Below are 18,646 nucleotides of genomic sequence, written 5' to 3'. Positions count from 1 at the left end.
ATGGCATGAGTGGTGGGAGGGGCTATCTGCCCCAAGTATGTATTGGTCCAAGATGCTAGGTATGTACTCAGAGTGGCTCGCCCCTCTCACCACTCACACTGCTGTAGCTATACTCTGTTTTCAGCACACTAGCTCGATCAGAGCTAGCCTGGGTATGCCTCCTCGAGCTGGGAATCACACCAGGTGTAGATATACCCTATGCCTTAGAAATATATACCTAAGCTAGAGACAGTGAGTGTACTAAGGCTATGTCTTCATTGTGCAATTAACCCAGAAGGCAGGTATCCTGTCTGAGCACCATGGTTAGCCTAGCATGGGTGTGAGCAACTACACTGCAATATAATATAATTAACTTAAAGCAGCTCCAAATTTGGGTCAGCAGTTTTTCTATGTGGGTGGTAGAGAAGGTTGGGCTTAAATACAAGTAAGACCCAAATTAACTGTGCAGTGAAGACATTTTTGATTCATTTTCCCAGGTCTGGATGGAGCACTGAAGCCATGGGGTGCCAGGCCTCTGAGGGAGAAGAAAGTGTCTCACAGTGGCAGGGTCCTTAGAGAGGAGAGGAAGGGGATATTTCCCTCAGAACAATGGACAGTAGTGTGAAAGTGACATTTTGCATTTTTGTATATTTCAATGCAAGATAAAATTTCAGGGTATGAATTCACCCAACATAATGGCAAAAGTTTTCACATTAAATTTTGTAAACAACTTCTTTATTTTTGCACACATTTAATTAAAACCTACCCTAAACAAAACTCATTTTGTTCAAATTCAAGTTTTGTGATTTAGCAAACTTAGAGCAGATGCATATAAAACATGCAGATTGTTATACCATTATTGCTATGTTGGAGTGCATGCAAACACAGCAGTCACTTAACTATTTATCTCAGTTAAAAGCACAATGCCAGCTATTTGCCGCTATAAGAAATGAAATGCGTTCTATACGTATTTTTGTTCCAATACTAATTCAAATGCAATATTTACCTTGGCAAGAAAGTCCTCAAAACTCAACATACCAGTATTTGTTAGTCACACACTCAGCACATCACTTAAAGCGTTTGGAAAGGGAAAATGATTAAAGATTGCTGAGAGAAAGAGAGAGAGAGCAAAAGTGGGGAAAAGTTTGTTAGTTTTATGTTACTTTGTTCTTTGATTATCAACACACTTTTCATTAATTGCACAATATACTGAGGTTGAATCATTTTTTTTTAACAGTTGTTAAGGTTTCTTCACACTTTGCATGCTTATTTACCACTGATAAATGCTGATTCCTGGTGGAAGCTACTTCTCACTTCAGCTTCAGAAGTATCTGAGACCGTGTAGCCAAGACTATTAAATACTCTTTCACTTTCCTGCCACGTCTTCTGAAAATTCCTTAGTAGTTCTTCTGGTGAATCAGTAGCAGAAATATCCAAAATGTGTCCTGAGATTACATCTTCATATGTTGGAGGTGCATGCTTGAAGCCAAATCCTGACTGCCTACAATCAGCACTTTGTGATGTCGATTCAGTGACCGTGTTGGCAAATCTATCCAGACCAGAAGTGTGGTCGGTATGATACTTTGCTTCCAAGCAAACCAGGGGTTCAAATGAGTGCTCTTTATCTTCACATTGCTTTTGTTTATAAGATATACCTTCCTTTGGGTCTCTTGGCTGCCTATAAGGAGAGTTTCTAAAGGTATCTTTTCGCTTTTGATTCTCCAGAGATGTCAGTACAAATTCATCCTTGCTAAATGTGTGTCTGTCTTGTTTTATTTTGCTATTCATTCCACCCCTTTCAAAAACTCTTTTCTTTGATTTCACATCAAATCCTGGCTTGTCCTCTGATTTCCCTAATAACATATCCATTTCATCTACACTCTCATAGTCTACTCTTTCAACTACTGTGACTGGTTCTTTTTTTATATGTCTTATTTGCTCAGATGCTTCAAACCTACAAGTAAGCCCTGACTGGTCAATCTTAGGGACCTTAAAACTTACTGCATGTGGCTTTAAGCATTCTGGAATGTTTACTGGATCTTGGTGCACGTCATTGTTGTTTTTCTCTGCTTTTCTATTTTCTTCACGTGTTTCTTTTATGTCCTTTACTGTACCAGCAGTTACCTGAGATTCATTTATAGTTGCTGAGAATGAAGGCTCCATCATAGCATGTGTTTCAATTTTAATTTGTCTACGAAGAGTTGCAGGAGATTTAACAATCTCTGATCTTTTTTCTACAACTGGAACTGATGTTACTGACCAGTGCTGTGTTACTCCTTGAGATAGCTTTGCTGTTGTGCCTTTCAGTTTGGCCAGTTGTTCAGAACGGCTCCTTGGAGGAGAGGGGGAAGAGGCTGGCCTTCGAATTGTAGATGTTGGTGTTGCAGATCTGCGTGGTGGGGGAGGAATAGGAGTACTTTTTCTTTGGATGGCAGATGAACAGAGTGCTTCCTTCAGAGGAGATTCTGTCCGTTTAGATTCAATTGTTATATAAGTAGGTGATGGCGATCGCATTCTTAATGCTGGAGAAGAAGTTCTGAATTCTGTTTGTTTGATTCCACTGGATTGCTGTATAATTTCACGGTGCACTGATTCTTCCTTTATAACCTCTTTCGTTTGGTGCGAATCTCTTCTGTTGGAGCCAGTGCTGATTTTTGATATTTTCTGTGACAAGCCTCCAGAACTAACAGAGTCATTTCTGGATTTCACTGTTTTTGTGGACATCATAGCTGTCTGGATTGTGTCTTCACATGAGGCTAGTATTTTGACTGCTTGATCTTTAATATCTGATAGCTCTTCTTTCATCCTTTCTAAATTATTTTCTGTTGCAATATGAACTATATTTTTCTTTCTTTCTTGGTCTATAAGCCATACTGGGATATTATTTAAAAATGTCTGAAATGCTTTCATACCATTTTTATTTGGCTCAGCTTCAAACTGTTTCACTCTAGACAAAACTTGCTGCAGTTCCTCCCGTTTCCTTAAGAATTCTAATATATCGACTGCAAATTTTTCGTCATTCAGCTGTGATCCTTTTGATGGAGGAGAAAATAAAGGTTTGTTCTGTGTAATCTCTTGTTTTGGATCTGTTTTCTTCGGATGTACTTGTTTTAGTTGTATGCCCTTGTCTTTGGCACATTTGCTTTCTTGCAATCTATTATATTGCTGGGATAACTTTTTATTTTGAACTTTATTTTCAGAAACACACACATTCTTTTGCTCAACAATTTGAGTCTGAGAGTCATGACGTGTATCAATTACCTTTTGCCTGACTACTTTTTCTGTTGATTTATTCTTAAACTGACCTTGTTTTTCTGGAATTGTTACTTTTTCTTCTTTTGGACAAACTAATACCTGGCCCTCCTGACTTACTACTTTAGCCACTGAGACTTTCTCATGCTTGAATTCTCCTTTTTCTGTTTCTTTCTCATTAACTAATTTTTGTTTCACTTGACTGGCATCTTTTTGGCTTACTTCTTGCATATTCTCTATGTGTTCTAAAGGTGGTTTTTCTCTCAGCACCTTTCCATCAACATGCTTCTGGTGATATTCTTTTGCACCACTTTGTTTTTTCCTAGCGTTAGTACTTATGTCTTCCCCCTGTTTTTCCTGATTTTGTTGTTTGACAACATTTTGAACATTAGTTCCCTGTTGTTTTTTGTGTGTCTCACAATCTTTGTGTGTTTCATGTAAGCTTTGATCTACAATTGGAAGCTTGATAGTTTTAACTTTGAAATGAGGGGAGATAATTTTATTTTTGGACACGTGCAACTGCTCCACATTCTTCAGCTGCTCTGCCTTATGCAAAGTATGTTCTTGATGGATTTGTTCCATTTGACAAGATAAATTATGTTTTGTAAGATCCTTTGAACCTTGCAGTACTTTTTTTCTAATGTGATCTGCTGAGGTTTCTAAAATGTTTTGAAGCTGCTCAGTAGCTGATGATACTACTAATGATGCAGACAGTTGTTTACCTCGAGATCCTGTTGCTTGTAAACTGACTTGAAAGTCAGAATCAGAGGGTGTTGTTTTTTGTGGAGTTACAGAGGGAACTGAACCTTGTAAAGGAGTTTGATCCTGCTTGCTTGATTTTTTAAATGGTACACAATTTTCTGACTCTGTTTCAACTGGACTTCCCCGAGTCTCGCTGTTTGTTCTGACAGTCTCATGACAAAAACTTTTGACTTGCACTTTCTCCATCTCCTCCCTTTGCTGCCTGTATTTTTCTTCAGCAATCATTAAAGGGGTTTTAAATTTTCTGACATACGGTTTAGGTTTTATTTGTGTTGGCTCTGCTGGAAGGGAAGGAGATCTTTTAAGAGGAAAGACCACTCTTTTCTTGGCCAGTGGTGTCTCTTGCAGAGCTTTGGGTGGAGGATTAATCACTTCTGAAACAGATGATGGCCTTTTTATCCCTTCTGTTTTTGTATGAGTTGTCTCCTGTTTCTGTTCCTGGCTAACCACATTCACAAGAGCTGTGGAATTTTTGCTTTCTACCGCTGCTGTGCTAATATCCATTTCTCTGTGTGTCTGAAGAACAGTTGGTTCAATTTTTGGAGGCATTTTAGCCTTGTTAATGTCTAGCCCCTTAGAAGGTTCCATTTTGAGGAATTTCTTTGAAGATGGAACTCCAGCTGGTTTACCTGACGATGTTTTAGCCCTGGCATTAAATTGCAGTGGCTCAGGCACAGACTGTTCTGGATATTTTGGAAAATGTTCTTTCTTTTGCTTTGGCTGAGAAGTAGGAAAAATCACCAGGGGAGGTGGTGGGGGTGGTAGAGGGAGAGCAGGCAGAAACTCACTTTCAGATTTGTCATCTATTGGTGGTGGGGGAGGAGGAAAATGATCAAACTCAGCTTTGGTTTTGTCGATAGGTGATGGAGGTGAAGGAAATATATGTCTATCAGATGGCATCATTAATGGAGGTGGGGGAGGCGGCAGAGGAAATTCAATTTCAGATGATGCTACTGATGGTGGTGGTGGAGGAGGAGGGGGTGATGGTGGTGGAGTAGATGAGGAATCTATTTCTGGCTTATCTTTCCCCACAGCATTCTTGGCTGGATTTAGAGGATTTTTCACTGCAAATTGGAAGTCTGACTTAGCAGGTTCCACTTTAGTCTTTCCTATAAACTGTCCTACAGATTTCTTATTTTGCTGATGAACATCTCTCTTTTGCTTCCTTTCAGTTTCTTTAAATTTATTGAGTGCTTCCTGTGTGACTTTTACTTCTTGTTTGTTGTTTATATTCTGTTCTGCTGTCATGGAAACTACAGCTTGCCCCAGCTGAACATTTATTTCATTCTCTGCAAAAACCTCTCTAGAATGCTGAGCTTGTTTTGTTTCTTGCTTTATCACTTGCTTTTGAAAATGGCCAGTCACCTTAGAAATCCCACTAGCCGGCATTTTAATTGGTTGTCGTGTAGTTCTGGATTTGGAGCTATCAACATCAGTTGACATTTTTGCTTTTTGTCTTGTCTCCGTCTGACGGCTTAGGTTGGAATATTCATTGTCTTTATGCTCATGAAGTAGATTCTGTTTCTTTTCAGCTATTTTTTCTATGGACTGCACACTGCTGGTGGTGCTATCCTTTTTCAGAGCTCTACATGTCTCTGATTTCTCTGTTCTCACATCTCTCTTAACTTTACCACGGAAAGAAGATTGGCTGGTCACATGTTTTGCTTCTTTTTTTACATTGCCCTGGACTCTGCTTTTATCCATTGATTCATCCCCTTTTTCGATGACCATGTGTTGAGAATTAGATAAGTTCTTTATATGTTTTTTATCTACATCAAGAGACTCAGTGCTCTGTTCTTGTTCTAAATGGATCTTTCTGGTACCTTGTTCACCTTCTTTGAGGAAAGTCTCATTTTCAGCATGTGTTTCCTCATGATGTTCATGGACAGATTTAACATTCTTTTGCAGATTATGTGACCTGTTACTTTGGAGCTGGGCTATATGCTGTGTCTGGATGGTGCTTTTAATATCTTCATGACCACTTACTTCATGTTGTACCATTTTCTTTTCCGCAGAGGCTTCTAGGATGTTTTGTCCAGCAGTCTGAATATCTCCTCTGATTACATCTTCTGTGTCTACATTCTTGAAAGACTGCTGAGCTTCTTTTAAAAATCTTAATGTTGATTCAAGGTCACCTCGAACAATCTCGTCTTTCAGAACTTCAATTTTTGTGGTTATTTCTTTTTCAAGGGAATCAATGGCCTGCTTAATATCACCAGGTATGACATCAGGCTTCTCTGTTTCTTTCAGTTGATGGGCTGATTCTTTAAGAGACTTCAGTATTGTGAGAATGTCAGCTTTTATAATTTCTTCCTTTTCTGTAACTGTTCTCTGATTTATGGCCTGACTGAGGGAATTTAAAGTTGCTTTCAAATCACCTTTTATAATATCTTGTTTATTTACATTACAAGATGTATTTTTTGGCTCCGTCATAAAAATTTTAACTGCATTAGCCACATCTCCAGGGATGATGTCAGTTTCGTTAACTGTACGTTGAATCTGAAACTTCTGTTTCTTTAGTAACAGCTTTGTGCCTTCTACATCACCACCAATTATTTCCTCCTCCTCCTCCTCTTCTCGTTTCCTTGTTGTAATTGTTTCAGTTGACCCTGTCTGGAGTAGTTTCAGATAATCCAAAGCTCCAGATTCTATGCATGTTGTGAAAAACTGCACGTTTCCTCTCTCTGAATCATCTATTTTAGCTCTTTGGGATATTTCATTATTCACTGTGGAAGACAGAAGGTTGTGAATAGTATGTTTCACATCACCACCTATCACTTCATCACGCTGGATTTTATTGTCAGACCTTTTGTGAAGGAGAGAATAGAGTGTCATGTTAATATCACCTCTCTCATTTTCCTGAATTAAAATTCCTCGTTTTACAGAACTATCCTGACTAAACAGGTTTTTTATAGCTTGCTGTATATCACCTCTCACTATCTCTTCTTTTTCAACACTAACATCTGTTGATCTGTTCAATAATTGAGCTTTGGTCAAATCGACATTGCCCTTTTCGTCTTCATTTACCATAATTTCTCTTTTGGTAATGCTTCTTTTGGACAACAGGTTCATCATTATGTTTCCTAGATCCCCTCTAATAATCTCTTCCTTTTGTATTTCAGGAGTCTCTTGATTCATTAGTTTATATTTTGCCATTCTGACATCTCCAATTTCATCTGCCTCAAGGATAATTCCATGATACTCAATGACTTTGTGAGAGTAAAGTTCTTTTAAAGTTTCTTTGATACTTTTCCCTATAATTTCTTGCTTTTCAACCTTATTTTCATTAAATTCAGGGAAAGGTGTCGTTTCAAAAAGCCATGTTGTTGTCTTTACATCTGACTGAGGAATTTCTTCCCTGGTTATCTTTATTTCACTTTCATCAGTTTCCTTAATGGAATCTAAAGGCTGGTTTTCAAAAAGCCACACAGCATGCTGAACATCACCTTCTTGCACATCTTCCTTCGTGACTGTCTTGATATCTTTATACTCTGACCCCTCTCCTCTAATCTCATCTAGAGTGTGTGTTTCAAATAACCAAGTGGAAGTTTTAACATTGCCCCATTGGATTTCACTGACACTTACTGTTCTTACATACATGCCTTTATTGAATCCTTCAGATTCAAATAATTGTTTGTTGGCCTTCACATCACCACCCTGGACACTGTCAATAGTTGGCACAATTAATTTTTCATCATCTGAAATTCTGTCCAGTGGTCGTGTTTCAAATCTGTATCTGACAGAGCTCACATCTCCTTTCTGAATATCTTCCTGGGTGACAGCTCTAATAACATACACATTATCTGATTCATTAATAGATCCTAAAGGTTTTGTTTCAAACAGCCACCTAGTCCCACGTACATCTCCATGAATCACTTCTTCCTTCTTAACTGTTGTCACTTTATGATAATACCCTTCTTTGTCTTGAATTGCATAAAGTGGCTGGGTTTCAAACAGCATTCTGTAGTTTTTCACATCTCCCTTTGTTATTTCTTCACTAACAGTTTTCTTGGTGCTGGTATCTGCAGATCCATCTTTAATCTGGTCTAAAGAAAATGTCTCAAATATAAAGCAGCCTTTTCTTACATTCCCACCGTGTATATCTTTAACAGTTCTGACTAATGTAGCTTCTTCTTGGTTTTCTTTTATTGCATCAATAGAATGGTTTTCAAAAAGCCATCGGCAATGTAGAACATTTCCTTTCTGTATATCTTCACTTTGCACAGTTTTAATTTTTTCCAAAACTTCCTCTGAACTAAAATGTATGGAATCTAGTGACTGGTTTTCAAATTTATATTTCATGGTGGAAACATCCCCAGGCTGGATATCAATTTCCACTACTCGTTTGAATTCCTTTTCTTCTTCTCCTTGTATATTTTCTAGATTTTCTGTCTCAAAAAGGAAACATGCTGTGCGGACATCACTTCCTTGAATATCCTCCTGATTCACAGTGTGTAATTTCACTCTTGTTTCTGATTCATCTTTTATTGCATCAAGCGGCTGGGTTTCAAAGAGCCAAGTACAGGTTTTGACATCTCCTTTATGTACTTCTTCACTGTCAGTCACTATCTCAACCTTGTCATACAGTGATTCCATTGGCTGAGTTTCAAAGAGCCATCTACACATTTTTACATCTCCTTTAATAATGTCTGTAGTCTGTTCTGTTTTACTTTCTTCACTTTCCATATTGCTAAAATATTTAATAGAATCAAGAGGCTGAGTTTCAAACAACCATTTAGCTGTTTTCACGTCACCTGATTCTACTTCTTGTGAAGATATTCCTTTGATAATCTGGATTTTTTTAATGCTCTCATCAAATTGGTCAACAGGCCTTGTTTCAAACAGCCATCTGCAGCTTCTTACATCACCTCTTAAAACTTCTTCTTGTCGAATTGTTTTAACTTCATGATATTTCCCAAGACTATCTTGAATTGCATATAATGGAGTTGTTTCAAAAAGAGCTTTATTCAACTCTACAGTTCCTCTTCTTATTTCTTCCACATGGATTTTATGTGATTCATCATATTTACTTAAATTGCTTGATTCAAATATATGTTTGCAGCTACTCACATCTCCTCTGTCAACTTCTTCAAGTTTCACTGTTGTTATAAATTCCTTTCTTTCTTCTCTAATCTGTTCAAGAGGTTTAGTCTCAAAAATCCATTTTTGATGTCTCACATCACCTTTTTCTTCCTCAGTGGCAATCACCTTTTGAAGCTTACCAACATCTGGGCTATCCTTTAAAGCATCCATTGGTAGTGTTTCAAATAAATGCTTAGTAGTGCTTACATCACCTCCTATTATTTCTTCAGGTGGCAGATGAGTTGTGTCATCATTATCTTTTAGGGTATCAAGAGGTTGAGTCTCAAAAATCCAGCATTTTCTACAGACATCAGCCCCTAGAATAGCTTCCTTCTCAGTGACAGATACTTCTGAGTCCTCCTTGATAGTATCCAAAGGTTGTGTTTCAAACACCCACTTTGCCTTGCGCACACCACCTTTGATGCTTTCCTCCACAGAGATTCCACGAACAACATTAATTTCCACAGAATCTTTGTTAATCATATCTAGGGGCCGCGTTTCAAACATCCAACGTGCTGTTCTAACATCTCCTTTTTCAATGTCTTCTCGGTGAACAGTTTTAATCTCCAATATTTGACCTAAGCTGTCTTTAATAACATACATTGGTTGAGTTTCAAAATGCTTTATGCTTCTCTTCACATCTCCTTTAATCTCTTTAAGCTCAGATTTGAGTTGCAGCAAGTTAACTTCATCCACTGAGTATAGCTGCCCAAGTTTATCCAGATGCTGGGTTTCAAATATGTACCTCACAGTTTTGACATCACCTCCAGTAATTTCTTTAATGAAAGTTTCATCTTGTTCACTGTCATGATGAATTTTATTCATCGAATCTAATGGTTGGGTTTCAAACATCCACGTGGCTGTACGGACATCTCCACTAGCTAAATCTGGAATTTTGTCTGTATTTTCTGCAGCGTTTGAAGAATGTGTACCCAGTGCATCGATAGGTTGTGTTTCAAACATCCAGGTAGTATATTTTACGTCTCCACCTGCAATGATTTCTTGATCTGCAATGCTTTTATTGTTGCTCAGTTCAGGAGATTCATCTTTGATTGAATCCAAAGGCTGGTTCTCAAAGACCCATCTCATAGACTGAACCTCTCCTTTTAGGATTTCATCCCATTCTAGGTATTCTCTCTCAGGGCTCATACACTTCTGAGAGCTATTACCAGTGTTTTCAAAGACATATCTAGTTTGCTGTACATCTCCTGACACAGAGCTGCCTATTTCAACCTTACTAGATACAATATCAGAAACTTCATTAAAATATTCTTTTTCTAAATTCTTTCTTAATTCTGGGTGAATATGTTTGTATAAACGTTTTAATTCATATAAATTTCTTTGCTTTGAATATAAATCTTTGGGGATTGTGGGCTTTGCTGGAGAGGTGGATGGTTCAGGGGACTGGGAAAACTCTTTCATTTCTGATGGCGCTTGTAGTATGTTTGGTGGTGGAGGAGGGGAAAACTCTTCTGTGCTTCCATATTTAGGGGAGTTGGTGTAAGCTGTAACAGCAGCAGCAGTTCCATATTCTGTTTTTCGTGTCCCAAGAGTTTCGTGTACTCTACTTTCTGAAGCAGTGGCAGCAGAAGAGAAGCTCACTGCAGAAGGCCATACAATTTCTTGGAACTCATTTTCAATCTTTAGGGGACAAAATTAGTATTTTTAAGAAATCATTTCTAAGATCATAGCTTTTATTCATTCTATTCAAAGGGCTTAGTCCTGCAAGATGCTGAGAAATGGGATTGCAATGGGAGTTGAAGGGACCCAGCACCTCCAGGAGTTGCTCAGAGCCTTGTAGAATTGAGCCTAAAGGGAACATGCTGTTTTAACACAGCCTGCATAATGAAGGTAATGTACTTCTTTCAAAGAGGTGCACAGTGATTTTGCAGCTTTGCTTTCTCTGCTGCAACCAATGCACATTGTATCATTTATCAGCAGTTTATATTTGTTTCATTCATTGATGAAATTGATATTCTCTGCATTTACCTCTGATGAACCAATGTGTCTACCAAAAATTTTGAAGAAAAATAATAAGTTTTTTTACATGAGTCAAAGGAGAGAGAGAGAGAGAAAATTGCATGCAGCAGAGGAAGACAATGGAAAAACAAAGATTTCTGGTAAAAGCTTTACTTTATCATATAATATAAATATATTTGCTAGATTTACTTAATATAATTTTCATTACTTCTTACTTAACGTGTAAACAGTTTCCAAACCCACCCATGCTCCCACCATTTCCACAATGTTATATTTATTTTAAAAATCAACTAAACGATCAAAATATGAATATGCTGAGATTTGAGCAATTGCACGAAGGGCAATGTTTCAACATTCTGGCTAACCAGAACACTGCTAGTCTGCATATACAGAAATCCCACTTATTAAAAGCACAGACCTTAGTATGCTTTGCAGGTGTCGCAGTCTCCCTGTCTGAGAGAAGAGCCTTTTCCTGGGCTGTCTTTTCAAAGTGCTGTTTTAAAAACTGTGTTGAAATCTTTGGGATCTCTTCATTCATAGTTTCATTGACTACTACAATAAGAAAAGAAGAACAAAAGGGTTTTTCTAAGCCTAGTATTTTATTATAATTGTCTAACAGTGAGTTATTTTAAAAAAAGAGTTATTAAACTAAACCAATTGCACTCAACCTTGCAGAACTGTAGAATCACTTAGATGAAGACACAGAAAACCATAGAATAATTGCACAGTAACATATCACATATTGTTTTGCAATGTGTAATTTGTGTTAATGTCAGGACTAGAGCTGGTTGAATACTGAAAAATCAGCTTTCATGAACATTATTCATATTGTCCAGAGCTGTTATTTCAACCATAATTTTATCCATTATTATTCACTATTTACAAAAATTTGCATAAATGGGTTTTTGTTTTAACAAATGTTAGGAGAATGGATTTTCTACATGGCCCCAAGTCAGTAGATCTTTTAACATGTGCTTAAAGTCCACCTCATTTACAAAGCGTACTTAAATTAGCATATTCTCCTTAAATCCCATCAAAGTCAATTGGTGTGTTTTGCTGAATAGAAATGGAATACTGGGCCCATATTCACCTGTGAACAATGGTATTTTTGTGCCAACAAGTGTATATGCTGTTTGTCATTCCTTAGTCTTTATTCTCCTGCTTAAAATCATCCTGATTTTCTTACCTGTTTCATCAATATGTTGAGTGAAATTAGAAGCCTTGCTTGTCTGATGGGTAGATTGTTCGACATGAGAAACCTGTGGACAAAATTTTGATTTTAATATAGGATTTAGTGTAATATGTCTAAGTATTCTATTTGTATGCAGACATACAGAACAAATGCTTTATGAAGGTAAAGTCTGAATGAAAACCCAACTAATTAACACATTGAAGCAACACTTATAAAACACCTATTTTAAAATGATTGCCTACCACAAAATCAGGGAAGTTTTCACTAGCACGTCAAGATCTTGTTATACTAAGTGGTAACAGAGTTAAAAAGCAAAGCAAATATGTAGTCTCCATATCAGCATCTCTGTACAGTGGCCTGGTGACATAATTATTAATTGATACACTTAACCTCTTCTGTTTGAAAGGCTTCCAACTGAGTTCCTTTGGAGGTCACTTCATTCTGTTCAGCTTCTCTGCTGCTGCTTGATACCGTGAGCTGACTACTATGTGTCACTTCCTAAAGACAAATAAAAGTAATTACACATTACAGTTTAATGATAAATTGAAAAACTTAGTGTTTGCCTATGAATGGCTTTTCACTAATGTTATCACTTAAACAGCATGGTTTGAAAAATATATTTTTTAGCAGGTTATCATTATTAATGCAGTTCATCTGGATAAGAACTATAAACAACCAAAGACAAGCCTTGTTATATAATAGAACATATATTGTAATTTCATTACTGCAGTCTGAGTTTGAGCTGCAGGTACTGAAGTTCCATGGATAAGCATAAGGTGCAAAGTGACGAGCAGAAGAGCATGGGAAGCTGAACCTGCTTTAATGAAGGTGACTCTACACAGCTGCTCAGTTACTCCTTATTAGTAGGAATCAGGCCAAAGACACTTTACAGTAAATTCTATAATTTTTTTGCATAAGAGATAGTGTACAAAGATGTGCGCACATATAAATGCATTTGCACGTTTGTATGTGCACAAATGGAGGGTGTATAGGAACTTTCAGACTCATACTGCCTTCTGTCTTAACAGAAGATCCAATGTAATATATGTGCTGCTTTTATATTTGAAAAGAAAGGCAATTGTGGTCTAATAGACTGAGCAAAGGGCTGAAAGTTTTGAGATATAGTTTTATATCTGTGTAAACTAAATTAATGCCTATGATGCTTATCATGGTGACAGTTACATTCAGTTTCATCCCAGATTCTGCCACTGACTTGCTTTCTGACCTAGTGCAAGTCACGTAACTTCTCTTTGCCTCATTTACCTATCTGGTAAACATTATTCTTTCCATTTTACAATCTTCATAAAGTGTTTTGAGACTTCCTGATGAAAAGCATTCTATAAGTACAAACTATTATTATTTATATCGATTTGCACAAGTTTTTCAAATATTTTTCAATCTATGCTTGACAAATCAACTCACCTATTTGTCTATATCGATTAGGAAACTGCTTCGTAAAAGAGGGACTCACCCATTAGTTTCTGCTGAATCTAAGCTCCCAATTTAAAGGGAAAAAACGGTATCTAGTCCTTCTTCAGAGGAAACTCCCAAATGCCCAGTGAGAATACAAATCGAGGCCATGTTGTGTAACTGAGGCTGCAGATATGCAATCTGAAGAATAGAGAGCTATTGACTTCCTAAATCTCCAACCTTTGCATCTGCTTTCAGCCAAATAATCCATGAGTGTAACAATTCCCTCCCCCGCCCCATGCACTCAGTCACTTTATAGCAATAGAGTCATTCCGTGGCTATTACTCCTGCCTCGGGACCAAGGCACCTCTATGGAGCTGGCACCTACATGAGGGCATGTTGGGGGAATCTATGTAGTGGAAAATCCACTGATTGGCCCCCAAATCCCTGCTGCACAGTGGGCTGCCAGAAAATTTAGGCTCCATGGCAGAAAGGCTTCATGGATCCTCATCGTAGGCTTTATGACCTCCATCCACCAGGCAGTAACATTCTCTGATTAGGCTAAAAGAGGAATTAAAATATTGGTACAGGTAGAATAATCTTCTGGCTAGTGACCCATTGGATGATTTAGTTGGTCACTAATCACATTTATCTTAGTCACTGCCATGCTTGCATTGTAAAAGTGCATGTAGGGTTTGGGGTGGGCAAGATGGGGACGTGATTGACATTACAGACTGAAGTGGGGCGGCTCCCCCACTCCAGTGGAAAAAGGGTTAAAGTTAGCCCTGGGAGAAGGTTGTGGCTGAGAGCTGCTAAGCTGGGCTGCTTGGGGAAGCTGCCACAGCTGGGCCATGCCCCAACTAGGCCACAGCTGGCCTGTATAAAAAGGCTGTGAGCCAGAGGCCCAAGAGAAGTGTCTCTCCAGGCTGGGAGAGAGCAGGGCCTGGCTGCCTGCAGAAAGGGTACTGGGAGTAAAGCAGGGCTGGGGAGAACCAGAGGAGCAGGGGAGCTCCAGGCTGGCAACTCCCCAGGCTGCAGGGCCTGGTTCAAGCCCCATAGAGGTACTGGGAGGCAAAGGAAGGCAGCAGTCCAAACCCCCTTGCCTCAGTCTGGGCTACTGCCAGTCATCACTAAGCCCCCGGTCCCTGGGGCAGACTGCAGTGTAAAAGCCACTCATCATACAGCAGTTTTGAGAGTTAGCTCCCCAGAAAGACAAAAAGGCTTCAGCATTAGCTCCCCACAAAGCTGAAGGGAGGCAACTTGCAAAGATTTAGGGATCGATCCTACCGTCCACTCAAATAGTTATATTTTACATATATGTATGTATTCACACTTAGACATGGGTGTTTTAGATCTATAAGTCAAGATCTCATTATTGAAAAAACTCATCATAAGATGCAAAATATGTTGATGTTTGTCATTATATGTTGTTTGAATTGTATAAAGGTATTAAAAAGGAATATAATTAAGCTTAATGTAGTCAGAAACCAAACCTAATCACAGAATCATTGCTGCAACTTTTATATCTGTTTATGAAGTAGCTACTAGGTTGCTAAAAGTCACAATGGCATAAAATAATAGTCATAGCTATCGAAAGCTATAATTAACAATACCTTAGGAAGCCTAAACAGTAAGGACCAAATTTTGACCCTGTACTTACATGGCTATGGGGGTGGAAGAGGAGGAGGGGCCTTCCTACCTTTATATGCCTTGCTTAAAAGCTGGTTGAAATTCCACTTGGGGAAGCATATGGGCTGCTACAGAGATGCTGCTCCTCAGAACAATCAGTCAAAAGGAGCAGGGAACAGATAGACCCCTGGTTCCACTCACCCCTCTGTATTGGCCACCAATATGTTGTCAGGGAGAGTATAATTCACCCCTTAAGGGGCTGTGCTCCACACACAAACACACTGGGAAGCATTCTACAGAATGCCATTCAGTGCTCCCCACTGTCCCCAGTGTACAGCTGCAGCTAAATTTAGTCCTAATATTAACACTGTCCCATTAGCCTGATTAGAGTTATGCCTGCAAAGAGAAGATGACTTCTTTGTCTGTCTTTCTGTGATGTACATTATTAAAATAATATTTTATTCACAGTGGCTAATCAGGGGTGGGCAAACTACAGCCCGCGGCCAGGATTTGGCCTGTCAGGGCTTTGGATCCGGCCCGCGGGATTGCCCCCCGTGGCGCCGTGGGCCCCACGTTGCTCTCAGAAGAGGCCGGCACCATGTCCCTGTGGCCTCCGGGCGGGGAGGCAGAGAGCTCGGTGCATTGCCCTTGCCTCCAGGCCCCGCCCCTCGCAGCTCCCATTGGTTGGGAACAGAGAACCGCGGCCAATGGGAGCTTCGAGGGAGGTACCCTCTGCCCCCCACAAGGGCTGCAGCACTTCCTGGAGCAGCGCAGGGCCGGCAGACAGGGAGCCTGCCCTGGCTCCGATGCGTGCCACTGCCACCCCAGAGCCCCTTTAGATAAGTGGTGCCGGACTGGACCCCTAACCCCTCCTGCCCCCCCCAACTCCCTGCCCTAAGCCCCCTGCCTGAATCTCGCACCCCTCCTGCACCCCAGCTCCCTGCCCTGAGCCCCCTCGTACACTCCACACACCCCCTGCACCCCAACCCCCTGCCCTGAGCCCCCTCCCGCAGTCCGCACCCTTCCTGCACCCCTGCCCTGAGTCCCCTCATACACTCTGCACCCCTCCTCTGCCCCAATCTCTTGCCCTGAGCCCCTTCCTACACACCACACCCTCTCCCACACCCCACACTCTCTCCCACACCCCAACCCCCTGCCCCGGCCTTGCATACAATTTCCCCACCCAGATGTGGCCCTCGGCCCAAAAAGTTTGCCCACCCCTGAGCTAAATACTTCCTAATTTCAAGGATGCAATAATTTGAATTGCATAGCACAGGATCAATAGTCTGTGTATGTAAACAATTCATGACTGTGGGATGTTCACAACTCATTATGACTTTGGGAACTCACATCTGGTGAATGGTGTGAAGGTTTGTGATTCTTTATGCATGAATGTGCTATGTGCACTTAACTTCCAAAATCCAAATTTCAGCCAGGCCTACACTGCTGATCAGGGGTAAAACTTGTGGCATGAGTAAAATTAGAGTAGATGAGAAAATGGTTATCTTTTTCTTTGCCTTATAGGGTACAATAATATTGTCTAAAATATATAACTGATATGACATCTAAGAACACCTAAAGAAGCTGAAAAGCGCTAGAGATCAATAATATGCATTGAAAGCAGCTGGTAGAGAAAGGCATAGAATGTTAATGACATTATGATACCAAATTCATCCAATATTGAGACAAAGGAATAACACAAGTAACTGTGATTCACTCATACACATCTCCACAAGAATATTAAAACTCTTTAAGGATTTGTGAAATGGGGCACTACAGCAAGAGGAAGAATGCTGTGGCCAAGATGCTGAAAGTTTTACAAAGATGGCTGGTGTCAGTCAGAGCATGTATAATTCTACCAGAAGAGAACAGTTGCAGGTATCCATCTGTGCAGGGATACAGAAGACAACAGTAGAGAAAAATGTCAGTATTTTTTGAGCTAGGTGTGAAGACACCTTCTACTATGATGATTTTCCCCTGTGATCTGGGGCCCTCTTTAACACACTGCCAACTAGACAATGGTTAGTCATGTGGCAAGTTGAGACAGCTGTTCATTATGCACAATGTTCACTTCACTGTTACTTCATCCTCTGATTCTCCTCCACCCTTCTCTTTTGTTGGTTCCTTCCACCTGTTAAATCTTATCATTATCGAAGACTGTGGGCTGTATGGGACAGGTACTGTGTTATTTAAGTGTATGTACAACATCTATCACAATGCCACCTAGATCAGCATCTCTAGAGACTCCTGTTGTATAAATATTAAAAATTGTTTAAAAAATTAAAATAATCTTTAGAAAGGAGGAAGCAAACATGGGCATAAGTCTGTATATATTTGCATTAGGGGACTGAATTTTTATTCAGGCGTTCAGATGCTATTACTGAATAGAACTGTAATTGCTACACTAGTTTTATATGTTAGTGGCGAATGCATCAATTTTAGGGCCCCTGGGCTGCAATAACTTACACAGAATCCTGTTGTAAAATGTTCCAAGATTTGTTTTTCAGTGATTGTCTGTATTGTACACTTTGGACCTAGGTTTGCCTTTTCCTTTTATCTGACATTTTTTGGAGTTTCCCATCTCTGTGTTGTGGCAGAAAAGGAAAGAGGATTACTTTATAGAGTAAAATTATTTGTATGGAGAAAAAGAAAATCTGTCAAAAGAAAATAGGACTAGATAGCTTGAGGATCCACACTAGGAAATATAGCCTTTCACCAATTCCTATTTGAATCATGTTGGTATTTATCTTAATTTGTATGTTGTGCCCACCACTCAGTCTCTGTTCAGGTACCTAAATCAGCATTTTATACATATCTTATTAAAATAAAAACGTATTCCAGGATACAGCTCTGTACAAATCTATTGCCCTGTACAGGTAAAAGCATAAGTAAATTCATGAGACTTAAGATTTAGTTACTTAAATTTGTAACCATATGATGACTGCTCAGTAGCCTATTTGGAATGATTCTCAATCTGATATGATCTTTCAGTTTATCTTTCTTTATAACACATCCAGTGCACCTTTCACAGTATTTATCTAAGTGCCAAATACAGAAAATTTACACAGAGATTTCCTAGGTTTCAGAGTAGCAGCCGTGTTAGTCTGTATCCGCAAAAAGAACAGGAGTACTTGTGGCACCTTAGAGACTAACAAATTTATTAGAGCATAAGCTTTTGTGGGCTACAGCCCACTTCTTCGGATGCAATTTATTAGAGCATAAGCTTTCGTGGACTACAGCCCACTTCTTCGGGTGCATACAGACTGTATGCATCCGAAGAAGTGGGCTGTAGTCCACGAAAGCTTATGCTCTAATAAATTTGTTAGTCTCTAAGGTGCCACAAGTACTCCTGTTCTTTTT

At 39.3% G+C, this 18,646-nt stretch overlaps 1 protein-coding gene across 1 annotated transcript in view; it reads right to left on the bottom strand.

The window, feature by feature from the left end:
- The window catches only part of XIRP2 (xin actin binding repeat containing 2), a 151,217-nt gene that overhangs the window by 1,528 nt on the left and 131,043 nt on the right, over positions 1-18,646 (bottom strand). Inside the window, exons 5-8 of the mRNA XM_034786171.1 lie at positions 12,638-12,745; positions 12,242-12,314; positions 11,474-11,607; positions 1,254-10,716 (exon numbers count right to left, since the gene is read on the bottom strand). Coding sequence (XP_034642062.1) covers positions 1,254-10,716; positions 11,474-11,607; positions 12,242-12,314; positions 12,638-12,745 — 9,778 coding nt within the window. The remainder of the gene's footprint in view (positions 1-1,253; positions 10,717-11,473; positions 11,608-12,241; positions 12,315-12,637; positions 12,746-18,646) is intronic.

This window comes from Trachemys scripta, chromosome 11 (genome assembly GCF_013100865.1).
Source record: "Trachemys scripta elegans isolate TJP31775 chromosome 11, CAS_Tse_1.0, whole genome shotgun sequence".
Classification (NCBI taxonomy): domain Eukaryota; kingdom Metazoa; phylum Chordata; order Testudines; family Emydidae; genus Trachemys; species Trachemys scripta.
Note: the sequence above shows the minus strand (reverse complement) of the source record. Positions and strands in the feature narration are given on the sequence as shown.